Source organism: Trichechus manatus, unplaced genomic scaffold (genome assembly GCF_000243295.1).
Source record: "Trichechus manatus latirostris isolate Lorelei unplaced genomic scaffold, TriManLat1.0 scaffold00106, whole genome shotgun sequence".
Classification (NCBI taxonomy): Eukaryota; Metazoa; Chordata; class Mammalia; order Sirenia; family Trichechidae; genus Trichechus; species Trichechus manatus.
In genome coordinates, this window is record NW_004444042.1 from 7,429,215 (window position 1) to 7,455,726 (window position 26,512).

The 26,512-nt window shown below is 36.9% G+C and overlaps 1 protein-coding gene across 3 annotated transcripts in view; it reads left to right on the top strand.

Annotated features, from left to right (window-relative positions):
* Window positions 1–26,512, top strand: part of P4HA1 (prolyl 4-hydroxylase subunit alpha 1) — a 101,124-nt gene that overhangs the window by 54,682 nt on the left and 19,930 nt on the right. For 2 of the 3 annotated variants that reach the window (XM_023737692.1, XM_004383240.2), the window contains exons 6-10: window positions 4,580–4,819; window positions 7,647–7,843; window positions 10,143–10,319; window positions 13,409–13,479; window positions 23,097–23,196. In XM_023737692.1, coding sequence (XP_023593460.1) covers window positions 4,580–4,819; window positions 7,647–7,843; window positions 10,143–10,319; window positions 13,409–13,479; window positions 23,097–23,196 — 785 coding nt within the window. Of the gene's footprint in view, window positions 1–4,579; window positions 4,820–7,646; window positions 7,844–10,142; window positions 10,320–12,310; window positions 12,382–13,408; window positions 13,480–23,096; window positions 23,197–26,512 lie in introns of all 3 variants that reach the window. The other variant, XM_004383241.2, reaches the window with a different exon arrangement.

Below are 26,512 nucleotides of genomic sequence, written 5' to 3' on the forward strand. Positions count from 1 at the left end.
TTTTTTTTTTTTTGTGACTTTAACAAAGAGAAGTTTATTTCCTCACGGTAAAGGAGGCCGAAAGTCCAAATTCAAGGCAGCAGCTCCAGGGGAAGGCTTTCTTTCTCTCTCGGCCTTCTCATCCATCTTCCCCTGGACTAGAAGCTTCTCCATGCAGGGACCATGGGTCCAAAGGATGCACTCTGCTCCTGGCCCTGCTTTCTTGGTACTATGAGGTCCCCAACTCTCTGCTTGCTTCCCTTTCCTTTTATCTCTTCTAAAATAAAAGGTTGTGCAGGCCACACCCCAGGGAAACTCCCTTTACATTGGATCAGGGGTGTGACCTTAGTAAGGGTATTATAATCCCACCTAATCCTCTTTAACGTAAAATTATAAAATGGAAGACAGCCACACAATACTGGGAATCACGGCCCAGCCAAATTTATACACAATTTTTATTGGGGGACATAATTCAATCCATGACATTCCACCTTTGGTCCCCAAAAAATCACATCCTTGCAACATGGAAAACATATTCACCCCATCATATCATAGAAAAAGTCTTAACTCCAAGTCCAAAATCCAAAAATTCCTCCTTATCTGTGAAATCTAGAATGCAAGTTATCTGCTTCCAAAGGTACAATGGCAGAACAGACACAAGCTAGACATTTCCATTACAAATGGGAGAAACTAGAGGAGAAGAAAGGATAACAGGCACCAAGCAAGTCAGCAGAACACATTACATTAGCCCTCAAGGCTTGAAAATAATCCTCTGCTCTCTGACATCATTTGCGCAATGGCCCTGCCCTCTAGACTCTAGGTACTGGCCACACTCTCCAGATTCTGAGTGGAGACCCCTCGGCCCTGGGCTTCAGCTCTGCCTTCCAGGCCCACTGGGACAGCAACCCTGCTCCCTCAGCTTTAAGCATACCATGCTCCTAGTCCCTCTGAGTGGCTACTGGTACCCTTTGAAACACCAGAGGCCATGGTTCTACCCTTTGAAAGCCCAGAGATCCAGGACATACCTTTTGAGACTGAGGCAGCTTGGCTTCCGGTGTTCCCTGTCTCTTCACCTTCTGCTTCCTGGTTTCTTGGCCTCTCAGCCGCTTGAATCTCATGCCGATATCTGCCCTGCTGGGGCAAGTGTTCCAGAGCTCTGTAGCTCTACCAATAAGTACCTGGAAGCACCCCACTCCGCCAGGAAGCCTCCTGCACACAGGCACTCAGCTTCCTCGCTCTGTGGGTCGGCAAGGCTAGCTCCACTGATAAGTGCTCAAAGGCACCCTACTCCACCAGGAAGCCTCCTGTGCACAGGCACTCAGCTCTCTCGCTTCATGGATCCGCTCCAGTGCCGTCTCGCGCTGGTCTCCTGGTTCTGCTGCTGCTGGTTCTCTGCTGCTGCCGCTGCAGGTTCCTGCGGCTGCTGGTCCTCTGCCGCTGCTGCTCCTCTATCCATGCACAGTTTTATAACCACTTCCACATTTTAGATATCTTTTAGAGCAGCACCCCACTCTCTCGGTACCAAATTCTGTCTTAGTCATCTAGTGTTGCCATAACAGAAATACCACAAGTAGATGGCTTTAACAAAGAGAAGTTTATTCTTTCATAGTCCAGTAGGCTAAAAGTCCGGATTCAGGGCGTCAGCTCCAGGGGAAGGCTTTCTGTCTGGGTGCCGGCTTTCTCATCAATGTTTCCCTGGACGAGGAGCTTCTCCGCACAGGGACCCTGGGTTCAAAGGACGCACTCTGCTCTTGGCACTGCTTTCTTGGTGGTATGAGGTCCCTTTGTCTTTTATTTATTCTTATAAAGGTAATACATGGTAATTGTAGTATTTTTGAAAAGGTGAAAAGTATAAAGAAATAGGAAACAATTTACTTGTAATCCTCCCCCGCAAGTTCACAAGTTACCATTTTGACATATTTCTGTATAGATTTTTCTGGCTTTCCTGCGTGGCATTTGAAATTACCTTTCCTAATGAAAAATACTGTTTTTTTATGTTGCTATATCTGCCTACTCATTTCCTTGCTCTTAGCTTATTATAGTTTTTAGGGATAATATTTGGTTCAGCTACAATAATCTTTTATATAAGAAGGTGTTTTCTCTGCCTCCCAGTACTAAATCTCAAGGAAATAATTAAAAAATTATAGTATTAAGTAATAAGTTGTAAAGTTATTAGTCCTTTGTCACATTGCTGAATTTTTTAAAAGGAAAATTACTAGTTTACATTGTTACCTCTTCTCCCTATTAAGTTTTACCATTTATTTATTTATTTAATATAATATCAGGGGCTCAAACTTCTAGAGCCATATTGTGCACATACTGATTCTGGCTGTATCACTTATTACCTGTGCAACCCTGGGCACTTCAGTTCCTCATCTGTAATAGGATTGCTTTTTAAGATTAAATGAGTGACAAATGCCTATCATGTAGTGTTATTTAAAAATATTTTTTGTTAGTTTTATGTATGTTCTTCATGGTTGTTTTATTTTCATATTTCTTCAAGAATTATGAGGCTAAGTATTTCCCCAAGTATTTTGGTTTTCTGTTTATATTTTATTTCATGTGAACTGTCAAATATGTCTTTCTCTTAACGATAGAAATTTCACTTCAGAAATCAGTTGACATATGACACTAAAAGCACAAATGATAAAAGGGAAGCTTAATAAGTTGGATTTCATCAAAATTAAAAACTTTTGTGCTTCAAAGTACACAATGAAGAAAGTGAAAAGATAACCTGTAGAATGGGAAAAAATATTTGCAAATCATGTATCTGGTAAGGAACTTGAATCCAGAATATATAAAGAATTCTTACAACTCAATAGTAAAAAGACTAAAACAAACACCAGTTGCCTTGAGTCGGTTCTGACTCATGGTGACCCATGTGTTGCAGAGTAAAACTATACTCCATAGGGTTTTCAAGGCTATGACTCTTTTGGAAGCAGATCACCAGGCCTTTCTTCTGAGGTACTTCTGGGTCGATTCTAATCACCAGCCTTTCAGTTAGCAGTCAAATGTGTAACTGTTTGCACCACCCAGGGACTCTGATAAAAAGACAAATAACCCAATTTTAAAAGTGGGTAAAGGATTTTAATAAACATTTCTCCAAAGAAGATACATAAATGGCCAATAAGCACATAAAACATTGCTCAGCATCATTAGTTGTTGTTGTTAGCTGCCACCAGGTTGGCCCCCAACTCATGGCAACCCCATGCGCAACGGAATGAAATGCTGCCCAGTCCTGTGCCACCCCCATGATCGGTTGTGGATTGGACCACTGTGATCCATAGGGTTTTCCCTGGCTGATATTTGGAAGTAGATTGCCAGGGCTTTCTTCCTGGTCCATCTTACTCTGGAAGCTCTGCTGAAACCTGTTCGGCATCAGAGCAACACACAAGCCTCCACTGACAGATGGGTGGTGGCTGCATATGAGGTGCATTGGCCAGAAATCAAACGCAGGTCCTCCCATATGGAAGGTGAGAATTCAGGAAGTACAAATCAAAACTACCATGAGATAATACTTCACACCCATCTGAATGGCTTTATTTAAAAAAGACAGTAGCAAGTTTTGGTGAGAATGTGGAGAAAATGCACTGCTGGTGGGAATTTAAAATGGCGTAGCCACTTTGGAAAACAGTTTGGTATTTCCTCAAAATGTTAAGCATAGAGTTATCATATGACCCCAAATTCCACTTATATACTCAAGAGAAATGAAAACATATGTCCACACAAAAACTTGTCCATGAAAATGTTCATAGTGGCATTATTCGTAATAAGTATAAAAATGGAACATTCCAAATCGTCCATCAACTGATAAACAAAATGTGGATATCCATACAATGGAATATTATTTGGCAATAAAAAGGATGCTACAACATGGATGAACCTTGAAAACATTGTACTAAGTGAAAAAGGCTAGTCACAAAAGACCACATATTGTATGATTCTGTTTTATGAAATGTTCACAATAAGCAAGTCTATAGAGGAGAAAATAGATTAGGATTGGGGCACAGACGGGGAGGTAATGAGGAATGACTGCTAACGATTATAGGATTTCTTTTGGGAGTGATGAAAATGTTGTAAAATTAAATTGTGGTTGCACAATTCTCTAATACACTAAAAACTCTTGTATACTCTAAATGAGTGGACTTTATGGTATGTATACCGTTAACGCTGTTAAAAGAAAGAAAGAAAACAAACAGTTGACAGGTTTGCCTCTCTTCCCGTGCATTCATCTCTGGCCCAGATTGTTGGTTAGAAATGAAATAAGTATATCTCATATGATGATTGTTGCTGTGTTAGAAAATAGCATATTTCAACTTAATTGATGTTTCATTTTGGTTTGATGGCTGATAATTTAGAAGTCTTGGGTTCTCTAGGTTCTACATCCCCTATTACCGGCTTTGTGATTCTTGTAATGTTACATTACCTTGTAGATTATCCCTTTATTTTTAAAATCAGGGTGATTTCTGCTTTTCCTACTTCAGAGGATTTTCATGAAGTTCAGATGAAAGTGAGTAGCACTTTGAAAGCCGCATAGCCCTAAATAAATATGGAGTGGTAGTAAAATTCTTAAAGTTCTCTGTATTTCTTCTTTCCGTAGGAGTAAAACACCAGTCTTTTCTAACAGTTGATGACTGCTTTGAGTTGGGCAAAGTGGCCTATACAGAAGCAGATTATTACCATACTGAACTGTGGATGGAACAAGCACTAAAGCAGCTGGATGAAGGCGAGGTTTCTACTATTGATAAAGTCTCTGTTCTAGATTATTTGAGCTATGCTGTATACCAGCAGGGAGACCTGGATAAGGCGCTTTTGCTCACAAAGAAGCTTCTTGAACTAGGTATGTTAAATGAGTCTGACTCAAGAGTAAAGATATATTGGGGTGTGTGTGTACAGTCTATTCTTGTTATCTGTGATAGTTATGTTCTATAAAAGGAGCTCTTGTGGTGTAGTGATTATGTGCTTGGCTGCTAACCAGAAGGTTGGCAGTTCAAACCCACCAACTACTCTGCGGGAGAAAGATGTGTCAGTCTGCTTCTGTAAAGATTTACAGCCTTGGAAACCCTATGGGGCAGTTCTACTCTGTCCTTTAGGGTCGCTATGAGTTGGAATTGACTCAGTGCGTTTGATTTGGTTTTGGTATGTTCTGTGAAGTCACTGTGAACAAATAACAAATGCTGAATTAAATACTGAACCATTACTTCCTAGGGGAAAAAAACGTATTTTTATGCAAATAATTCACACCTTGCACATTTGTTTGCCAACCGTGCTGCTATGCCAATTTTTTTATATGTTGCTGTAAAAAAAAAAAAAAATTAGCATAGCATGCTTATAAAAATATCTCATGGGGGGAGGGCACAGTTGGCAAACAAACACAGAAGACACATGTTATTTGTATAAAAATACAGTACAGGGATAGGTTCCTGTGAGCCTCTGGTCACAACATTTTCATCAACTGATCAGTAAATAACCTTGTTTTATGTATGTTTCTATTTAAAGATACCTTGTTTAATATATATTATTGCTTCATTAACATTGAACTCATGTCCAACAGCACTATAAGTCATGCCCGAATGAAGCTTATCTAACTTGCATTTTCTCTGTAAGGTACATCACAGTTTTCTTGTGCTTAGAAACACTAGGCAGCACTTTAACACTACGCTTAGGGGCCATTTAAAACAGCAAAATCATCAACAAAAAGCACAAAAATACAAAAAATGTGGCACTAAATATAGCATGCTTGTTTGTATTATGAGAGCTGAAACAAGAAGGCAGAGCATTTCTTTGTTCAGCCTCATCTGGGAACATGTGGGTTGGGAACTCAAATTTTTTCCTGCTCCACACTTGTCTGTGAATGGCTGCAGGAACACCATGATTATTTGATTTTGGGGTTACAAATAAATTTTAGTGAGTAAGTGAATTCTCAAGTGCTGAATTTGGGAATAATGAGGATTGACTGTGCATATAGTCATATAGCTTTGATACTTTTAATTTTTTAGCTGTCAAGAACCTTATTTTCAGACATGCTTCATCCTTTCCCTGATTATCCTCAAAGTAAATGGCAACTGATTTTTCTGACTTGATAGAACTGTAACAGTTTATAAAGACTGCCTGTGTTTCTTCAACCTGTACTCTTCAGGAATTTCAAAATTGGACCATAACCTAGCTAACTCAATCAAAAATGTTTATTTAGATGTTTTCCACATTAAATTTTAAGTAATTTCCTTTGAAGAGCGTTTTTGGTTTATTGCGTTTCGTCTTCAAAAATAAAATGATTTGAAATAAATGAGTATCTTATGAGAATTTTACCACCAGTATTTTGAACAGAGATGTACTGTTTTTCCAAATATGGCCCAGTATTTCTGCACCAGAATTACCTGAGTATTTGTTAAAAATGAGAAGTTCTTAGTTTCTACCCTAGATCTGCTAAATTAAGATCTCTGAAGATGGAGCCTAGAATTTATACGCTAATAAATTCAAGTGGCCTTTGGTATATAATGAAGCTTTAAAACTTAAAAAAATAATTATTTTTATGGATAAGTAAATATGTGTATATTAAAAGAGTCAAACAGTTCAAAAGGACTTGTTATCTGAAAACTGAAGTTTTGATAATTTGGTTATTTCTTAGTTGGGTGAATTAATAAATTGGGATATTAATTCAAGTAACCTTTCTTTATTCAGTATTTTTCAGTGATTTTTCCCTCCTGATTTAAAAAGTACTGTGTACTTATTGTAGATTTAAAACAAAACAAAAAAAAAGTAAAAGAGGCCAGTCCATAAGCCAATCATCCAAAGATACCCACAATTTTTTTCTGGTTGTTGCTTATTTACAGATCCCTCATCCCTGCACTTGTTTCTACAAGATTAGGCACGTACTATATATTATAATGTAAGTTGTGAGCACTTTCCCAAGGACAAGAAATATTTTATAAATCTAGGCTAGAATTCCTAAACCCTTTAATTACCTTCTCAAGTGAAGTCTGTATGTACTCTTCTGCTGTCTTTTTTATATGTGTGTGTTTGGATTTTTTTTCCCCCGGATGGATGGAGTAACCCTCTTTTCCCCTACTAAAGGTAGCTAAAAATTATGACTAGCAATTCTGAGGCAGTTAGTAGATTCTGGTTTACTTGAAAATTACATCTTTAGTTTCCCTTTTTCTTCTCACTTAGAAATTTGGGACTGAAATCCACTCAATCCTCAGAAGTAGGCTGTGTTCTGTGTTTGTGATGTATTTGTGAAGGTTGCTTTTGAACTATGTATGCCCTGTCTTCCCCATGGTGATTACTTTTCAGTCTCAGAAAAATCTTTCCCATTGCTTGATAAGTAGGATGAGTTAGATTTTAAACTTCATCTGACATCAAATTGAACATAGTTCCTTTAGCTCATTTAGTTAGCTCTCAAAGTAGAAGCAATAATTGCTACCTTGAAATAAATAGTTGCATCCTTCTCCAAACTGTTTTTATATAGAGTAAATATGTCCTGATTTATTTGGGTCAGTACTGGTTTACACCTGTTGTTTTGGTGTAATAGTTTTTATTAGTCCCCTTTTACTCTCAAAAACATCTTGAGTGGAAAGATAAGTTATATGCTCCTCTATATTACTATATTCTGATGCTTGAACAACTGTAAACTAACCAGCGGACATGCTGCCTTTCTCTTCTAATAGATCCTGAACATCAGAGAGCCAATGGTAACTTAAAATATTTTGAGTATATAATGACTAAAGAAAAAGATTCCAATAAGTCTACTTCAGATGACCAATCTGATCAGAAAACCACACTGAAGAAAAAAGGAGTTGCTGTGGATTACCTGCCAGAGAGACAGAAGTACGAAATGCTGTGCCGTGGGGAGGGTATCAAAATGGTAAAGTGGAAAAGTCAATTGTGTGTGCGTGAGTGCATGTGTGTGGATGTGTTTGTACACAGTTCTAGAGAGAGTCAGAGTTCTTTTATATTTAAGCCTGTGTGATACAAATCATAATGACTACGTAAAGTATTGCAGTATGCCACATCCACTTAACTATGGGTATCACACTTAATATACTCTAAATTTAAAACAAAGCTTGTGAATCATATACCCTTAAATGCATTTTTGATTATGTTACCCTTTTTATAGATCAAAACAGGATTATTTTCCAGGATGAAGGACAAATTTAAGGAAAGTGATAAAGTTTTTTCTTATATCTTAATGCAAAAAAAGATTGCATCAGTCTTACATGAAAATAATATACTATTCTAACCTATCCTGTGAGACGTAATGGATTCGTCTATACAATAATCTCTTGTGGTTTTGCTCCTAGGTAACCCTGACAAGCCTGCTTAGTGAAATGTTCTAGTCTCTTTAAGAAAATATTCAAAATGCAGAAAGACTTTCAACAGTTTGGCTTTAACATTCATTCTCTAAAACACCTCAGTGTATCCATAAATATCCCTTTATTTATTATATATTTATCCTTGGGTACTTATAACTCAGAATACCAATTCTTCAGGGTATTAATAGGTATTAGCCCTCCTCACCCCCCCAAAAAAAAAAGTTTCGTGGTAAAACAAGTCTGGAAAACTGTTATTAAATAAACAGTAGGTTTTTGTTTCATTTCAGGACTTCTCAGTGTTTTTATAATACTGTGCATTATGGATATAATACACATTGTTTCCCAACATTAATTGATCATAGAATCCTTTTTAAAGGAATATCATATGGGACTAGTGTTCAGTTGAATATGTATGTGAAGGGAGTTAGTGAATTTTTGAAGTACTTTTAAACATAAACATTTGAATAGTGTTTAACTCTTTCTGTACTACTGATAAACTGAAGCTGGGTTTTACATTTTGACACTGGTAACTGTTGACAGCCTAAAGTCTAACAGCTAAAAAGTAGATCATATCTATGCTGATACTTTTGATAGCTGAGTTCATGTGGTACCTGGTAGGACGTGCTTGCTTTTGCTTTGGGAGCCAATCATAATAAGTAAATTCAAGGAAAGTAACACTTAGTAAGACTCCAACATTTTTAAAATTTCATCTGTAAATATTTCAGTATGTATCTTCTAAAGATAAGGACTCTTAAAAAATAACCAGAATACCATTATTACACCTAAAAAAAAAAATTACAATGGTTCCATAGTATCTAGTTAGTCGTCAGATTTCCAGTAGTAAGCAGGTTTTTTTTTACTGCTCTTAATAACTCTTAAAGAAGAGAATAACTGTTAGTTAAATAGAACGACAGGTACAGAAGTCTCCTAATTTGCCAGTTTATTGATGTGACGCATGCATATCAGTTATGCACAAGATCAAAGGAGCATTTTTTTTTCCTCAGAATAAATTCATTTCATCATCATATAAGATACTTTTTTGATATAAAGCCGTGGATTTGACTCTAGGTAAATAAAGTACATGGAGAATCATTTGTTTTAGTATGTTACCTAATAACTAAAACAAAAACTAATATTATTCATAGTTCATAGATGGCATACTTGTTTAATTAAGAGAACAACCAGCAGTGAAGTAACTTATGTAGTTAATACATACATGATTGAAAAAAACATTTTGTTTTGTTGTTGTTGTAAACTGCTCTATTTTTGTACCTTCTGATAAAAGGACCTGGCTTCTTTGTTTAATAACTTTGTCCTTTTTTTTTAGAGCTACCCATTTTGATCTTTGCTCTTAAAAAAAATCCCCCCCCCACACACCTTTTTTTTGCCACAAGCATTAGCTGGGAGGTATTTAGGAAAACATAGTTAGATTTTGTTTTTGTTTTTTTTCTTCTAGAAACTTTGTCTTTCTGGTACTTCTCAGTTACTTTGTGAAGTTGGGAGCAATGCTGGGCATTCATTTCATAATTCCATAATTGTTCTTTTTTTTTTTTTTCGTTTTTATAACACCTGAACTTTACTTTGATGAGAGAAGGGGTAAAAAAAGAAACCTACTTTTTTTCTTTATTTAACATCGTCTGTCTCTCCTCCAGAAATTAATTCTTAATAAAACTTTAAAAATCCTGAAGACCCTGTTTGATGCAAAATATTTGCAGCGCACAGTATCTTCTGTGTATCCTGCCAGAGATACTCTGTGCATATGCAAGCTTGATTATTGTTTCTTATGTGCATAGGAACACATATTAAAAATACTACTCTTAACAAAATCATTTTTCTTAACTTTGTGTTTAGACTCCTCGGAGACAGAAAAAACTCTTTTGCCGCTACCATGATGGAAACCGGAATCCTAAATTTATTCTCGCCCCAGCCAAGCAGGAGGATGAGTGGGACAAACCTCGTATTGTTCGCTTCCATGATATTATTTCTGATGCAGAAATTGAAGTTGTCAAAGATCTAGCAAAACCAAGGGTAAATAAGTTTTTTCTTTTTCTCCTCACTTTATTTAACTTATATAATGGGTTTTTCTTTTTTTTTCCTTTCAAGATTACAGAAATGATCATTGATATGTCAGTAACTCCACAGATAGTTTTAGAAATGATTACCTCAGCATAGTGGAGTTGGTAACAAAGCTCTATTTATACCAGCTTTTCTTAGTTTGTTACCAACACACAGTGAGTAACATACCCTACAACTGGGTTTTAAGCACTTAATTATGAAAACCAGAGGTAAAATTTATATTTACACTTAAGTTGGGGCTTCAGCATTTTCCTGAAAACTTTTCTATATATTTTGAAGTCTTATAATCTCAGAGACTAATCAAAGTCCAACTTTTTTATACCTTCTGTATTTTTATCTGAAAGAACATTTGAAATATTTTTATTCCCTTTTAGGTACACTGTTACTAGAAAAATGCAATTGGGCATAAGCATCATGATAATTTTAAATGTTGACTTCATAGTTTTCTGACTTCAACCCATGTCATTTATCTTAATAAAAAAAATTAATGTAAGCATAATTGTATAAACTTAGTGTTTAGCATGAACATTCCTCTTTTGTGAAAATGGGTAAAAGAGTCCCCTTTACGCGCTTGCCTTTTTCCCATCAGCTTGTTCTTAAAACATATTCGGTCTTACTGATAGTAAAATACAAACTGCTGTCATTTTCATAAGGAGATTGTTAAATAAACATGAGGTGTATTTTTGCTTTTTTATTACACAAGAGTTGGCAAACTTTTTCTGCAAAGGTCCAAATAGTAAATATTTTTTAGACTTTGCAGGCCATACAGTCTCTGTCACAACTACTCATGTCTGCAGTTGTAGTGCAAAAGCAACAATAGACAGTATATAAATAAACGAGTGTGGCTGTAACAGAAGAAGGGCGGAATTTGGCCAGTGGGCTGTAGTTGGCTGACTCTTGTTGTAATATAAAGATTGTATTATCTGAATACCTATACTGCAAAATAAAGTCAGATTTTTGTTGTTGTTAAATTTTACTGCTTTTCCAAATTTTTTTTTAAACCAAACAAAGACTGTATTATAAATAGAAAGGCCTGGCATAATATGTATGCATGCTGTTGTAGGGAATTCTTATAAATCATCTGCCAAGCAGAATGCTATTTATAATTACATCATATTCTGCCACTCTCTTTTGGATTCTATTTTAGTCCATTATTTGTGATCAATAAACCCAGTAAACCAAAATATCTTGGTAGAATATTCATTAAGAATTCATTTCAGCTTGGAAATCAAGTCATATCTAGGCTTGGAGGCCTCTGTCTTCAAAGGGGATGCCTCAGTTTGGATCGTTTTTGATCAAGAAATTCAACCACAATTAAAAGTCAGTATCCTTTTGTTAATCTTAGAATCATCTTTCCATTTAAAAAACAGTTTGAAACCATTATCTTGGCTGGCATCTCTTTATTGTTTTTAAAACCTATGAGTTTTTTTCACCTATCTGTGCTCCGTCCAAGATTATTTCACTGTGTATGCTACTGAATGAATATCGCGAAGGAAGAAAAGAGTGACCTTAAGATGAATTTTGTACATTTAATCTTACAAACAGTTTCTTCACTAAGAAAATTAAAGTCAAAGGTTTTGGAATGGGTCATTACAAGAGCCATTCTTGTAACTATACATTAGACTTCTAATTTTAAAAATTTCTCTTTTCCTCACTAATTATCACACTCTCTATCACTTGAGGAAAAACATTAATTTCCATTCTCTTTTGTTTGTGTACCTTCCATCTCTTCAAAACAAAAACAAAATAATTTTTTTTTTTCTAAATACAAAAACCTAAAGAGCCATCTGGCTTTCAAGGCTCAGCACAAGGTGACTGGAAGTGTATGGAGTTATTTTCTCTTTCCAGCCTTCTTTGTAAAAACCTCCAAATTCTGACTGGTTGGATAAATGTGGTTCCTTTTTTGTTTTGTAATGCAACTATTTTGATGGTTGGCTTCACAGCTGAGGCGAGCCACCATTTCAAACCCAATAACAGGAGACTTGGAGACGGTACATTACAGAATTAGCAAAAGGTAAGAGATGTGTATGTTGCATATTTTGCCCTCTAATGAGTGTTTTGTACATCCACAGGAATTGTTATTCATTTAAGGGAATTAGGTCATTTTCAGTCTCCCCCCCAAGTCACCGCCCTGTTTATATACGCTTGTATAAACTGTGTTTCACAGGTCTTTTCCTTTAACTAGAAGTTCTGTTTTTAATCTTTAATTGGCCTATTAGTTTTAGGGAATTAATATGCTTCTTTGAATCTTTCTTTAGATCAGTTATCAGTTATTCAGGAAATGGCCTGATACTTGTTTTCTTTTTCCTTCTTCTTGCCGAAGGGGGAGAAAAAGGAAAGGAAGCAGCCTGGGTTAATCTGGGAGTAGTGTTTGTTTATGCAGTTTTATCTAGTTTATAAATGCTGCAGTGATTTCGCATCATCTTTCATAGTGATTGTATTGGCATTTGTTCGTAGGTCTTGTAAAATACCATTGTCATTATGGAGTAATCTGTATTTCTCCTGCTGAAATTTTTTTATTTAAAAAAAAAAAAACTCTGCTGATTCAAAACTTGGCAATGGAAAGGCTAGAGTTATGCTTCTAGCTCAGTATTCCAAATGCTATTGCTTATGAATTTGATTGCTGTTTATTTCACGAGAGAGACTTGAAAACAATTTATCTCAGTGAATTTTTTAAAAATGAATTTAAGGAGACTACTAATTATTCTTTTTTCAAGGTATTTAAAGAACATTAAACTTCTAGATTCTGAGAAAGCTCCTGTGAAACCCAGTGCTATAGAACATTTACATGATTTTCTAAAAAAAGTGAAAGGACAATTCACAACAAAAATCTGTGAACCCGTTTTCTCTTGATATGGAAGTGGCTTTTCTTATTGCCAACTTTCTAAATGTTTTTGCTGATTTGAAACCATTAGCTACCACCCAGAACAATCTGAACCCTTCCAATTACCTGTGGCTTGGCAAAACAAAACAAAATGAACAAAAAAAACAAAATTGCCTGCTACTGGAGTAAGTCCTTGTCCTTTCTCTTTTTTTTGTAGCTAAGCCGAGCTACAGTACATGACCCCGAGACTGGAAAATTGACCACAGCCCAATACAGAGTATCTAAGAGGTAAGGGAGTAATGGAGAGAATTTTAGTCATATTTGGGCCATGTCCTTCCATGTCCTTTCTTGAGAATCTAATTTTCTCAAAACCCATGATTTGATTTCTAAGACCCAGGCTGTTAGTTGTAGGTATTTGATGACATCTGTGCCTGAATTTTTGTGATGGACTAATAAACAGACATGGTTATGAGGCAGTTAATATTGATTTTCCAAAGTAATTTACTAGATTACAAAATGCCTGCTGAGGCTCCCCAAACTCTAACTGATAAGTGAAGCTGTGTTCTCATATCAAAGTAAGAGTCAGAAGTTCCCAAAGACCCTGCCTAGAACAAGGCCTAACTTGACCTCTGTAGTACAGCAGGATAGACATGTTTTGAGACATAATTTACAGTGTTTCTGAGCTAAGACTTAACTCTAATTTTAAGTTAAGCTTAAGCTAATTTTCTATTCTATTATAGAACCTCATTCATGTCTGAAAAAAATGAACCTCTAACTTTTTTTTTTTAAACTTAAGTGTTACATATTTTATTGGGGTTTATTATATAGTTTTAAGCATTTTTACTGTCATAATGATTGTGAGTATCTAAATTATCCAGATTTGGATGTTTTTAGGAAGCATATAAAACAAATGTCAGGAACTTAGTATTTTGGAGAAGTTTTTTGGTAAATTTTCTACATATACAATGGACCTTTTTAAAGAAATATCCAGCCCACAGCCATTGGACTCTTGCCAATAAGTCATAATAAATTACCATTGGAAAGGTGACCTATAAGCATTTTTTCTTAAAAACTAAATATTCTAAGCTTATTTTTAAAAATATACTAGATTTACACTTCTGAGAAAGAACTTTATTGGTTGAGAAAGGTACAATCCTACTTTGTTATATATTGTATGTGGCAGCAAAAGGCATGTAGACAGTAGCATTAGAAATATTAAAAGATTCTGAGTAACACCAGAATAAATTCATCCAGTCTTGGTAAACTATGTAGGGCGTGTGTGTGTGTGTGTATGTGTGCGTGTATATTTAAAACAATCAGGTAAGCATGGAATTCCAAAGCACAGTGAGTTTAATCTTTTTTTTTTTTTTAAGGAAAAATTTCCAGCAGCAATGTTAAAAATAAGTTATATATTGAAAGAGAGATATTAATTGTTAAAGAAGAAATTTGCTGCATAGAGTATCCCTTATATTTCATATTTTGATAAGTAAAATAGTTACTATTTAAGAATTTAATAGCTATGTCAAGACATTTTCTACCAGTCACTGTAAATCTTGATTTTGAAGACTCTTACAAGTGAAAAAATGAACATTTTATGTTTCCTTTATAAAATACAGCTCTGACAAAGACATAAATAGAAGAAAATAATTTATGTGTTCTAATGTAATAATTTAATCCCTTTTGCTCTGGGAACATCTGTATTTTGAAAGGGTCAGAGGGAATTTCAAACATCTGTATTTTGAGAATGTCTAAGTGATTGCATTATCTTCTGGTGAAGTAAAAAATTGCTTGTTCCAGCATTCCAGCAAATAGAATTTTCTTTGAACAAAATATGTGTGGAAATCTTTTTTGTTTAAAAACCCTAAGACAAAAACATCTTCATGTTATTGAACATCTGTGGACTTTTGGCAAGTGATCTCTGTCTTTTCCAACATTAAAACAAAAAAAAACCTTGAACATTTACTACAGCTTGTTAATGGAGAAACTGTTAATTTTGTCTAGATCACAGAGATAGAATTTTAATTTTTGAAAGGTAAACAGTTATGATCTTTGAAAAGGTGGTTTAGTTACGTGAGCTCATAAAGTCAAGTTAAAGTAAGATAAATAATGATGTATGTAGATAAATAATAATCTGTTTAGAATGGTAGAAAAAGTGTCTTTGATTCTGGTGGGGTGTTTTTGAAGTGTTTTTCATTTTTTTCTCTGAAGTACTAATTTCCTACAATATGATATTTTATTCTGCTTAAGATTTAATTTATCCATGTTAATAAGGAGCAAAAATAATGTAAAAGAATAATAACTTTCTTTTAATATCTAAGAATATATAAATAGTTTTGAATGATTTCAGATTTTTTAAAAAAAATTGGCGTAACTTTTAACAATACTGCCCTTTTATGGGTTGAACAGTGGTTCTCAGACTCAGGTAACTGGAATGGACAGATCTATGGTATTATTGCATAAATGTCCCACCAACAAGAAAAGGGACTGGATAAATTCTCAGTCTATATAATTAGCCTTTCTTTATTAGCTGTCAAGCATTAAGAAAAGAATTATTGGAGTTTTGCCCTATAACTGACATTTTAGACCCTGAATTATCTTTTGCCTTAAAAAAAAATAATATTTAAATGATAAATGTAAACAAATACATATGATGGTTTTATATTAGCTAATTGTAAAATGTTAATTATCACTTGTACATTGGGTTAGAAGAAGGTAGTGATAGTGTTCAAATTATATCATTGACATTTACCTTTGAAGGTTTTTTTAACAATGTCCATAACATCCAAAATGGCAATCTATGTCTGTTTACTTGAGCATGCCTTTATTACTAATGTATTAGAAATATAATCATGCAGTGTGAGAATGTTGTTCTTTATTCAAATAAAGCATTCTAGTGATATTTTTTTAAGTATCATATGTTAAAAGAATAATACCAGTAATCCCAATCCCAGGTCCCATGGATTTATACCCAAAAGAATTGGAAGGTGGAACACAAACAGAAATATGTGTGCCAGTGTTCATTGCAGCACTACTCACAGTTGCCAAAAGGTGGAAACAACCTAAATTGGATAAACAAAATGTAGTATATACTTAGAGTGGAATATTACCCAACCATAAAGAGAAATAAAGTACTGACACATGCTATAACACGGATGAACCTTGAATACATTTTGCTGAGTGAAATAAGTTAGACACATAAGGACAAATATTGTATGATCCCACTTATATGAAATAGGCAAATATATAGAGACTAAAGCTTATGGGTGGTTATCAGGGTTGAGAGGTACGAGGAAAGGGGGGAGTCATTGCTTAGGGGTCACTGAGTTTCTGTTAATGGTGGTGGAATAATTTGGTTGCACACTATGATGAAGGTAATCAGTGTCACTGAACTGTACATGTAAAAATTGTTGAATTGGCAAATGTTTTGTTATATATATTTTTACCACAATGAAAACAAATTAATAAAGGGATAATGGGAATGGCAAAAAAAAAAAAAAGAATAATAAAGATTTAAAAATAAATCAGAAACCTATTAGAAAGAGGAAAAATGCTGAAGCATTAATTATTGTAATTGAATGCACAACCTGGCTCTCAGGTTTCTGTCATTAAGACCAAAAGGAACATATTTTGGGCTATCTAGTTATTAATGGAAAAATGGGACACATATAAACTTAGCTGGAGAAAGAATTCTTTTTTCTTCTGGAACTAAAAATTGTGTTTTATAGGAAAAACATTGTATAACTTAGTTGGTATTTTCAATTATAGTTGTACAAAAGATAAAATGTTCTTCAAATCATTTTGCCTGTTAAAGTAAATGCTGTAACTTTAAAATCTAATTCAGTTAAAGCAATGAAGAAGAGTAAACTAGAGAAATCTTGATTTCTGATCATTTAAAGCAGGGATAAGACTTCCAGGTCTTAAAAGAGTGGGCAGTTAGCATGTATTACTTTGTCTCCAGCAATGCTACAGCAAAGTAAATTCAGGACTGAATTCTTAAAATACCTGATAGGTTTACAATAATGTTATTGAAGACAGATTAGCAGTAATGGTTGTTAAGGATAGGAGCCAGATGACTAAAATGTTTTAAACAAATGGAATTCTGCTAGGAGAATCTTACTACATTTTGGAGAAGTTTTCACATAAAAGTCAAAGTGGAATAACTTCCCAGCATCAGTACAATTAATTTTACCCTGTAGTGCCTATAACAGAACCACAACTAAGATAACAGGGTTTTTTTTGTTTTTGTTTTTAATCTGCAATCATCACTGGATTTATGTGCTAAGCCCCAAACCTTCCGTTGAGATGTTTTATGATATAACAAGAAGTAAAAATTAAAACGAGATAATTTTGCCTCTAAGTTTGGCAAAGATCAAAAAGATTGATACTGGCAAGGATTTTATCAAATGCGTACTCTCATAAACAATTGGTAGGAATATAAATCACAGCAACTTTTTTACAGGGTGGTTTGACATCGTTTATCAAAATGTAAAAGTCAGCTATCAAGTTCACATCTAGGTACAGAAGTTTTTGTTACCTATTGTTTGTAATATGGAGAAATGAGAAATAACCTTCTTAAGGAGTACTGTGTTGATAGACCTTCACAGTCATTCCTGGAAGTGACGATATATTTTTTTTTTTTTTTAAAGAAAAGTAGTGGTTCAAAAAGTAAAGAGGTGCAATTAGATGGATTGGAAAGATGCCAGCAATATTATCAGGAGGGAAAGTGTAAATGGAGGTAGGAGATTGGTGGTTGGGTGGGTTCCTTTTTTTTTTTTAATCGTACCTTAGATGAAGGTTTACAGAGCAAATTAGTTTCTGATTAAACAATTAATAAATATATTGTTTTGTGACATTGGTTGCCAGTTCCACGACATGTTGACACTCTCCCCTTTCAACCTTGGGTTCCCCGTTACTGGCTTTCCTGTCCTCTCCTGCCGTCTCATCCTTGCCCCTTAGCTGGTGTGACCATTTAGTCTCGTTTTGTTTTATGGGCCTGTCTAATCTTTGGCTGAAGAGTGAACCTCAGGAATGACTTTATTACTGAGTTTAAAGGGTGTCTGGGGGCCATACTCCCAGGGTAAAACAAAGATTTTTTGCTTTTGTAATTTCAAAGGAGTAAATGAAAGATTGGAGTGGTAATTTGCTATAATTGGAGTGGTAAATTGCTAGAATAGCAAAAGTGAAGGTGTTTTTCTTGGTTGGCAGGAGATTCAGATTGAAGAGTAAGCAAGCATTGGCAGGAAGGAGATTTAAAATAAGAAGCAGTAACTGTTGGAGTAAGGCTTGTGGAGTTAGAGTGGATTCAAAAGCATAGATAGAAAAACCAGCTTCTGTAGGGCTGAACGACAGTGCTTCCACTAAAGTACAAGACAAAAACATAGGAATAGATACTTAAAATTTGGTGGTAGTAGGGAGGGAAGTTGAAGGTATTAGAAGTAGAAGACAAAGTTCTTTGTGGTTGGAGCTTCCAGGATGAAATAGGAACAGTTATCTTCTTTAAAATGTATTTAGTTTGAAGCTTTATTGGAACGCTTGCCAGTCTTGCATTGCTTGTTGATGTTAGCTGCTGTCGAGTTAATTCCGACTCGTGGTGACCCCGTGTATTGCAGAGTAGAACTGCTTCATAGGGTTTTCTTGGCTGTAATCTTTATGGAGGAGCCCTAGTGGCAAAGTGGTTAAGCACTCGGCTGCGAATCTAACCCACCAGCTGCTCCATAGCAGAAAGATGTGGCAGCCTGCTTCCGTAAAGATTACAGCTTTAGAAACTCCTATGGGGCAGTTCTACCCTTTCCTGTAGGGTCGCTCTGAGTCGGAATTGACCCAACATCAATCGTTTGGAGTCTTTTTGGAAGTAGTTCATTAGGCCTTTTCTTCCACAGAGCCACTGGGGGTTCAAACCACCAACTTTTAGGTTAGCAGCCACTTGTGCCACCAGGCAGTTACCTATAAAAGTCAAGACACTAGTTGGTGGCTTGTAAAGTTCAAAATTCCATTGAATTTTTGCCAGCAGAAAAGTTACATTGACATACCAGATTAGTTCTACCAGGAGCTCAGTCAGAATTGGAAGAAGTAAGTTCTTACTGTATCAACTAGATCCTTTACAACAATAAAATTCTTTGATTCTTCCCATTTCTGTTACACTGAGGAATTCTACTCAGCCAGCCCATATAATTTGCAGGAGATCATCAGGCAAATAATTACAATAAAATAGGATAAATCTTAGATGAGTTCTAACAATCTTCAGGATTCATTCATTTATTCAGCAAACATTTATTGAGCATCTGCTCTGTGCCAGGTACTGTAATAGGTTCTGTGGATATATTGGTGAGCAACAACCGACAAAATTGATACGTGTTTGGAACTAGTAGTCAAGTGAAGATGACATACCTTAATCAAATAACATAAATTAATGTAAAATTATTACTATGATTAATGCTACAGAGGAAGAATACATACTGTTATAAAAGAATGTTAGAGGCAGCTGCCTTCTCCACGTCCAGGAGTGCAGAGGTGGCCTCTCTCTGATGCATTTCAGGCTGCATGTGATTGCTGGTTACAAGATTCTTGCACGTATGTTGGAAGCTCAGGATGGTTTTGGGCCACGGCCACTGCATCCCTCTGCCCTCACTACCACTAGCTGATTCCCGTAATAGCGTGTAGCAGGGAAATGGTTGTGTTTTCAGTGGCCACCAAAGTCACTATGATCCTTTTAGGTATTGAAGATACTATAAGACCTGATTGTTTTCATGAAGGAATTTTATTTCCTTATACTAAACAAAATGTTAAAGAATATCAGAAGACACATTGGGGAGAAGGAGGAGTATCAGTAAGACCGCAATCTTTTGAGGAAATAGGCTGAAGAAGATTCCCACCTGGATGGGGCTTTTCTGATCCCTACAGCATCTGGGGATGGGGCAGATGACCTGTAAGAGATGATCCAGGTAGATGTCTCTGGACAGAAAGACCACGGTGCCAAAACAGCTGCAGGGTCACATGTGGAGGGCAACATTCACAGGTGGGACATGAAAGCAGATTTCTTTAAAGATTTAGTTCCAGCAGTCAGGAAATTAGAGATGTTGGAATGAATGTGTATATGTATTCTTCAGGGAGTGTAGAGACACCAAAAACCAAAAAACCCATTGCCGTCGAGTTGATTCCGACTCATAGCAACCCTATAGGACGGAGTAGAACTGCTTCATAGAGTTTCCAGAGGGCGCCTTGTAGCTTTGAACTGCTGACCTTTTGGCTAGCAGCTGTAGATCTTAACCACTATGCCACCAGGGTTTCTGTAGAGACACAGAAACTAGTATTTAAACATTCTACAAAGGGAGATATTCTGGAGCTTGTTGATGGTTACTTTGTAGATTGGCAGGAAGTGGAGAGTGAAAGTTATCCAAAGATTGCATTGAGTGCTCAACCAACAACATTTTGTTTCTGACAGGTTGTTCTAGAGGCCAGCGCATGTCGCTGTGGTGGTGACACCTGGCCATGTGGGATTAACAATGAGAATTGGAAAATGTCATTAGATTTAGGAGCACAGTAGGGTTATGGGTGACAGTAGCAAGAATAATTTTGATGGATTGATAAGAGACTAAACCTAGATTGGAATGAGTTGAGAAGTGAGGAGTCTGTGAAAAGGTTGGCTTGAGAGGGAAGGAGAAAGAAGTTGGTAGCTGGAGTGAGACGGGGAGTTGAGGAGTAGAATTTTTAATTTTTATTTATTTAGTTTTTAATGGGAGAGGCAAACAAACAGTTAGTTGCCCACGATTGGACTCTGACTCACAGGGACCCCACATGTATCAGAGTAGAACTGTACTCCACAGGGTTTTCAGTGGCTGATTTTTTGTAAGTAGATTGCCAGACCTTTCTTCCCAGGTGCCTGTGGATGGACTAGAACCTCCAACTTTCATTTCGCAGCCAAGTGTGTTAATCTTTTGCACCACCCAGGGATTCCCAGAGAGACTGAAGCCCAGTTAAAAGTAGTGGGAAAAATTCTTTAGAGGGAGAAGTTGATTATATAAGAGGGAAAAGAGATAATCTATGATTTATAGTTCCTGAAATAGTAGGAGATAATAGAATCTAAGGCAGAGAATTAGCCTTAGATAATGCAAAAAATTTTCATCCATTGGAACTAGAATGAAGGAACTAGAAGGAGCAGAGAGATACAAGTATAGGTAGATTATATGGTTTCTGTTTTCTCTGTGAGGGGGAGGCTCGTATGAGTTGGCACTCAGAGGCTTATGGAAAGTGGAGGAAGGAGTGAGAACCTATTTGAAGTTGGTGTTTGTGACTCCCTCCAGCAAGGTTTGATGACACAGGTATAAGCTTAGAGAAAAGACAGATGAATTTAGACTTTTAGCCAGAATGTTGTTGAAATCATGGATCATGGAATCAAAGCATGATGAGAGGAAAAATGAAGAAAGAAAAGGACTGATAGACTGGAAAAAAGCATATGTAAAGGGGATAAAGTTGAATTTTTGATTACTTTTTTTATTGAGATATAATTCCCATACCATAAAATTCACCTTTTTAAAGGGTGCCAAACCAAAATCCAAACCCGTTGCGACTGAGTTGATCCTGACTCATAGCGACCCTATAAGACAGAGTAGAACTGCCCTACAGGGCTTCCAAGGAGCAGCTGGTGGATTCGAACTGCCAACCTTTTGGTTAGCAGCCACTAAACTGTTAACCACTACACCACCAGGGCTCCTTAAAGTGTACAGTTCAGTGGTTTTTAGTGTTTTCAGTTGTGCAACTGCCACCATTAATTATCTAATTCTAGAACATTTTCATCAACCCAAAAAAGAAACCTCATAACTATTAGCAGTTGCTCCCCATTCCCCTCAGCCCCATCCCCTAGGAACCACTAACCTATTTTTTCTCACTGTGGATTTGCCTATTACAGACATTTCGTATAAATAGGACCATACAATATATGGTCTTTTATATCTGGCTTCTTTCACTTAGCATGATATTTTCAAGATTCACCCATGTTGTAGTGTGTATCAGTACTTCATTCCTTTTTATAACTGAATAATATTCTGTTGTATGCATATATCGCATTTTATTTATCAAAATTTCTTGGGTATATACCTATGAGTGGAATTGCTGGGTCATATGGTAACTCTAAGTTTAACTTTTTGAGGAAATGCTAAACTATTTTCTAAAGCAACTGCACCATTTTACATTCCCATCAGCAATGTATGAGGGTTCCAATTTCTTCACGTTCTCACCAACATTTGTTTTTGTCCATCTTTTTGATTATAGCAATCCTAGTGGGTATTTTGGGGTACATTTTTAAAACTTACTTTTATGCCTCAGTTTTTTCTTATAAAAGTGTTAGCATTATCTAGATCTGGCTAAAGACCCCATTCTGTTCCTATACTCTACATAGAACAGTTTTTTTTTTTTTCCTTTTTTCCAGTTTGGTATATATCTTTGTACAGTTTTTTAAAACTGTTAGTGTTGATGGTCATAAATACCTTCCTTATATTAACCCAACTATATTTTCATAGAGGAGCCCTGGTGGCGCAGTGGTTAAGAGTTCGGCTGCTAACCAGAGGGTCGGCAGCCGCTCCTTGGAAACCCCATGGGGCAGTTCTACTCTGTCCTATAGGGTTGCTATTAGTTGGAATCGACTCGACTAGCAATGGGTTTTTTATTTTCATAGAAACTGTATAATAAATGAGGTTATAGTTGTGTTTTTTTTCTGTTAACTGCAGAATATGATATCTTTTAAAAATTTACAATAATCATTAGTAAAAGTCACTTTAAACAAGTGAATTAACTGCATGCCTTAGTTAAAGGCTTATTGCCCTACGTATTAGGGTTTTAAAAATTACAACTATTGGTCTTCATATATTGAAATATTATCAGTAAAACTGATGTTTTCTTCTTGGTCTTAGTGCCTGGCTGTCTGGCTATGAAAATCCTGTGGTGTCTCGAATTAATATGAGAATACAAGATCTAACAGGACTCGATGTTTCCACAGCAGAGGAATTACAGGTAGGTAATCATATTATCCTTAAATTGTATGTTATCATTATCCTAAATTATCTTTACACTTCCTCAAGAGATGCTTCAGATGAAATTTCCTGACACTGTATAGGTAGTCCACGGTTTGCATGGTACTTTGGGATTGTAAAATTGACTGTGCAAGCTGATACCATATGAAGCTATCTTAATAATCAATGGAAAAAATTATGGTTGTTCTGTAACCCTTAAAAAATTTTTGATCAGAACATTAAAAACTCAGTTCTGGGAAGACAGTGGCATAAACAGACCATTGTTCCAACCCTTCCCTACAAATACAACAAGAAATACAAGGAAACAGCACTTGGCTTTGAGGGACTCTGAATTGGGAAGCAAAGGAGAGCAGTGGGACACTGCAGACAGGCAAGAATCAACGAATCAACAAGTTGCATACAGTAGGAAAACCTGCTTCTCCCACTGTCCGTATCCCTCTCCTAAGCCACGTGGGCTGCTGGCTGCTGTGAACTGGAGAAGTGGTACCGAAAAAAAGCCTGTTTCCCTAACCACCACACTCCCTGCCTGTACAAAGAGACAGGACCGGAAGCTTCTACTCTAAAATCAACAAGGCAGACCTTCCTGGGGGTCCATTTTGAGTGTGCCAGCACCTCCCCCATCCGGACACTGTTGGCTACAAGCCTACTGTGAATTGCTACAGAAGGCCCCCTGCAGTGGAGTCTGTTCTCATAAACACTCTACCTGCCTCCCTGTGCACCCCATAGCTCATGCCTTTGAAACCAACAGGATAGACCTCCCAGGGAGTCAGTTTGGGTTTGCCTGCTCCTCCTTCCAGTCAGCACTGAGGAATGCTGACTGAGGTTTCTGTGTGCTAGGAAGCAGACATCTTGACTGGAGGCTACATCCACAGTCAACATACCATGGGGGAGGGGCTCTTATAGCAACAAGACAGACCTCCCTGAGGGTCCGTTCAGAGTGTGGTAACCCTTCCCCCACTCAGACCCTGTCACCTGCAAGCCTGCAGTGAATTGCTACAGAAGCCTCCCTCCCTGAAGGTCAGTTTATGTTAGTCTACATCCACTTGCTATTGGCACTGAGGACTGCTGTCTGAGGCTACTGTGTACTAGGAAGCAGGCATCTTGAGTGGAGGCTGCTTTCATACCCAACAGTCTACCAGGGGGTACTGATAGCAACAAGGCAGACCTCCGTGGAAATCTAACCAGAGCATGACAACCCCTCCCCTACCTGATTAACTGTTCGTTGCCTGGGTGTTGCAGACTGCTACAGAAGGCCACTGCAGTGGAGTCAGCTCCCATATACAGCACTCTGCCTGCCTCCTTGTGTACCCCATAGCTCAGGCCTCTGAAACCAACAGGACAGACCTCCCTGGGGGTCAGCTTAGGTCTGTCTGCTTCTCCTTCTGAGAGATGTTGAGAACTAAGGCTGCTGTGTGCTGGGAAGCAGGCATCTTGAGTGGGGTCTACACTCATGGTCAACATACTACAGGGCAGGCTCTGATAGCAACAAGGCAGACCTCCCTGAGGGTCCATTCAGAGCACAACAATCCCTCGCCTACCCAATAACTGTCAGCCACTAGACTGATATGAACTCCTACAGAAGGTCCCCAACAGTAGAACCAGGAGGAGGTTCACCTAAGAGGAGACTGCCCACCCGCCAACCTCCACAGGACCACTGGGGCTCTGAAACCAACAAGACAGACCTCTTGGAGGTTCCTCTGGAGACTGCCAGCCCCTCTTCCTCCTGAAACAGAGGAAAGTCTGCTTGTGCTTCCCCTAGAAGCCAGCTCAGATAGAAGCAAGCCCCCACAGAGCAGGGAAGGAAACCTCGGAAAAAACCAGAGGGCAACACCCAACCCAGAAGAGGGCTCGCCGGGTGTTGATTCTCTTACTGAAAACGTGGTCGCAGAAACAGAAGGGAAGGGAGTAATAACCAGAGAGAGGACTTCACCCCCTGGTGGACATATTGATTAGTACACAATATCTCCACTGAGTGGCAGTGCTAGTTGGTGGATGGATTGATCACAGCGTGTTTTCTGGTGTGTTTGGGAGAGACTGAAAGTTGAAAACTGAGATCCGAAACTTTTGAATCCTAATTAAACCAGGGAGGGAAAAGGAGCTATCACAGAGAAGGACAGAAAATGGTAAGCAAAAGCTGAGGTGCTGCCTGCCTAAGAGTTTTTTGCAGAAAGTAGTACAGGTAAAACCACCAAAAACTGGGAAGAAAGAACTAAGAAAGTTAACACCCTCAAAAATTCCAATGCCCCAACAAAAAATCACAAGGCACACAAAGAACAGAGAAACAGTGTTCCATCGAAATGAATATGACAAAGCAAATGAAAGCACATCTAGGGATGACCAAATAAGGAAAAAAAAAAGGAAAATATAATACAGTAACATTAAATATAATTAAAGAACTAAGGGAAAACATACACAAAGAACTAAAAGAAATTAGGAAAACTGTGCACCAACAAAATGAGGATCTGAGAAAAGAGATACTACAACTGAAAGGGATAGTAACTGAAACGAGAAACACAGTAGAGGGACTACCAATAGATTTAATCAGGCAAAGAAAGAATCAGCAAATTAGAGGATAAGATAGTTAAAATTACAAATGCTGAAGAGCAACAAGAACAGAGGCTCAAGCACAATTTAATGGAATTATGGGACAATGACAAGAGATCTAATATATGCATCACAGGAATTCCAGAAGGAGATGAGAGAGAAAATGGGACAAAGAATATTTGGAGAAATAATGACAGAAGTTTTCCCCAGTCTAGTGAAGGACATGAATCTATAAATCCAAGAAGATTGAAGAACACCAAGCAGGATAACCAAAGAGATCTACACCAAGACACATCATAATTGGGCTCTCAAAAATTAGAGAGATAAAGAGAGAATCCTAAAAGCAGTGAGAGAGAAGCAAACAGTCACATACAAAGGCTCCCCAATAAATTTAAGTACCAGCTTCTCCTCAGAAACACTGGAGGCCAAAAGATAAAGCAATGATATATTTATTTAAAGTGCTGAAAGAAAAGAAAACTGTCAACCAAGAATACCCAGAAAAACTGTCCTTCAAGAATGAAGATGAAATTAAAACATTCCCAGACAAACAGAAGCTGAGAGAGTTCATGTCCCCCAGACTGTCCCTACAAAAAGTACTAATGAGGGTTCTGTAGATGGAAGGAAAAAGACACTTTCTAAAGTAATTCAAAGCTATATACAAAAAGAAAGATCCCTAATAAAGGAAATACATGGACAAGTAGAAGGGCTAGGAATAAGGTATTAATGTTGATAATTCTAAATGTTTTGTCCTT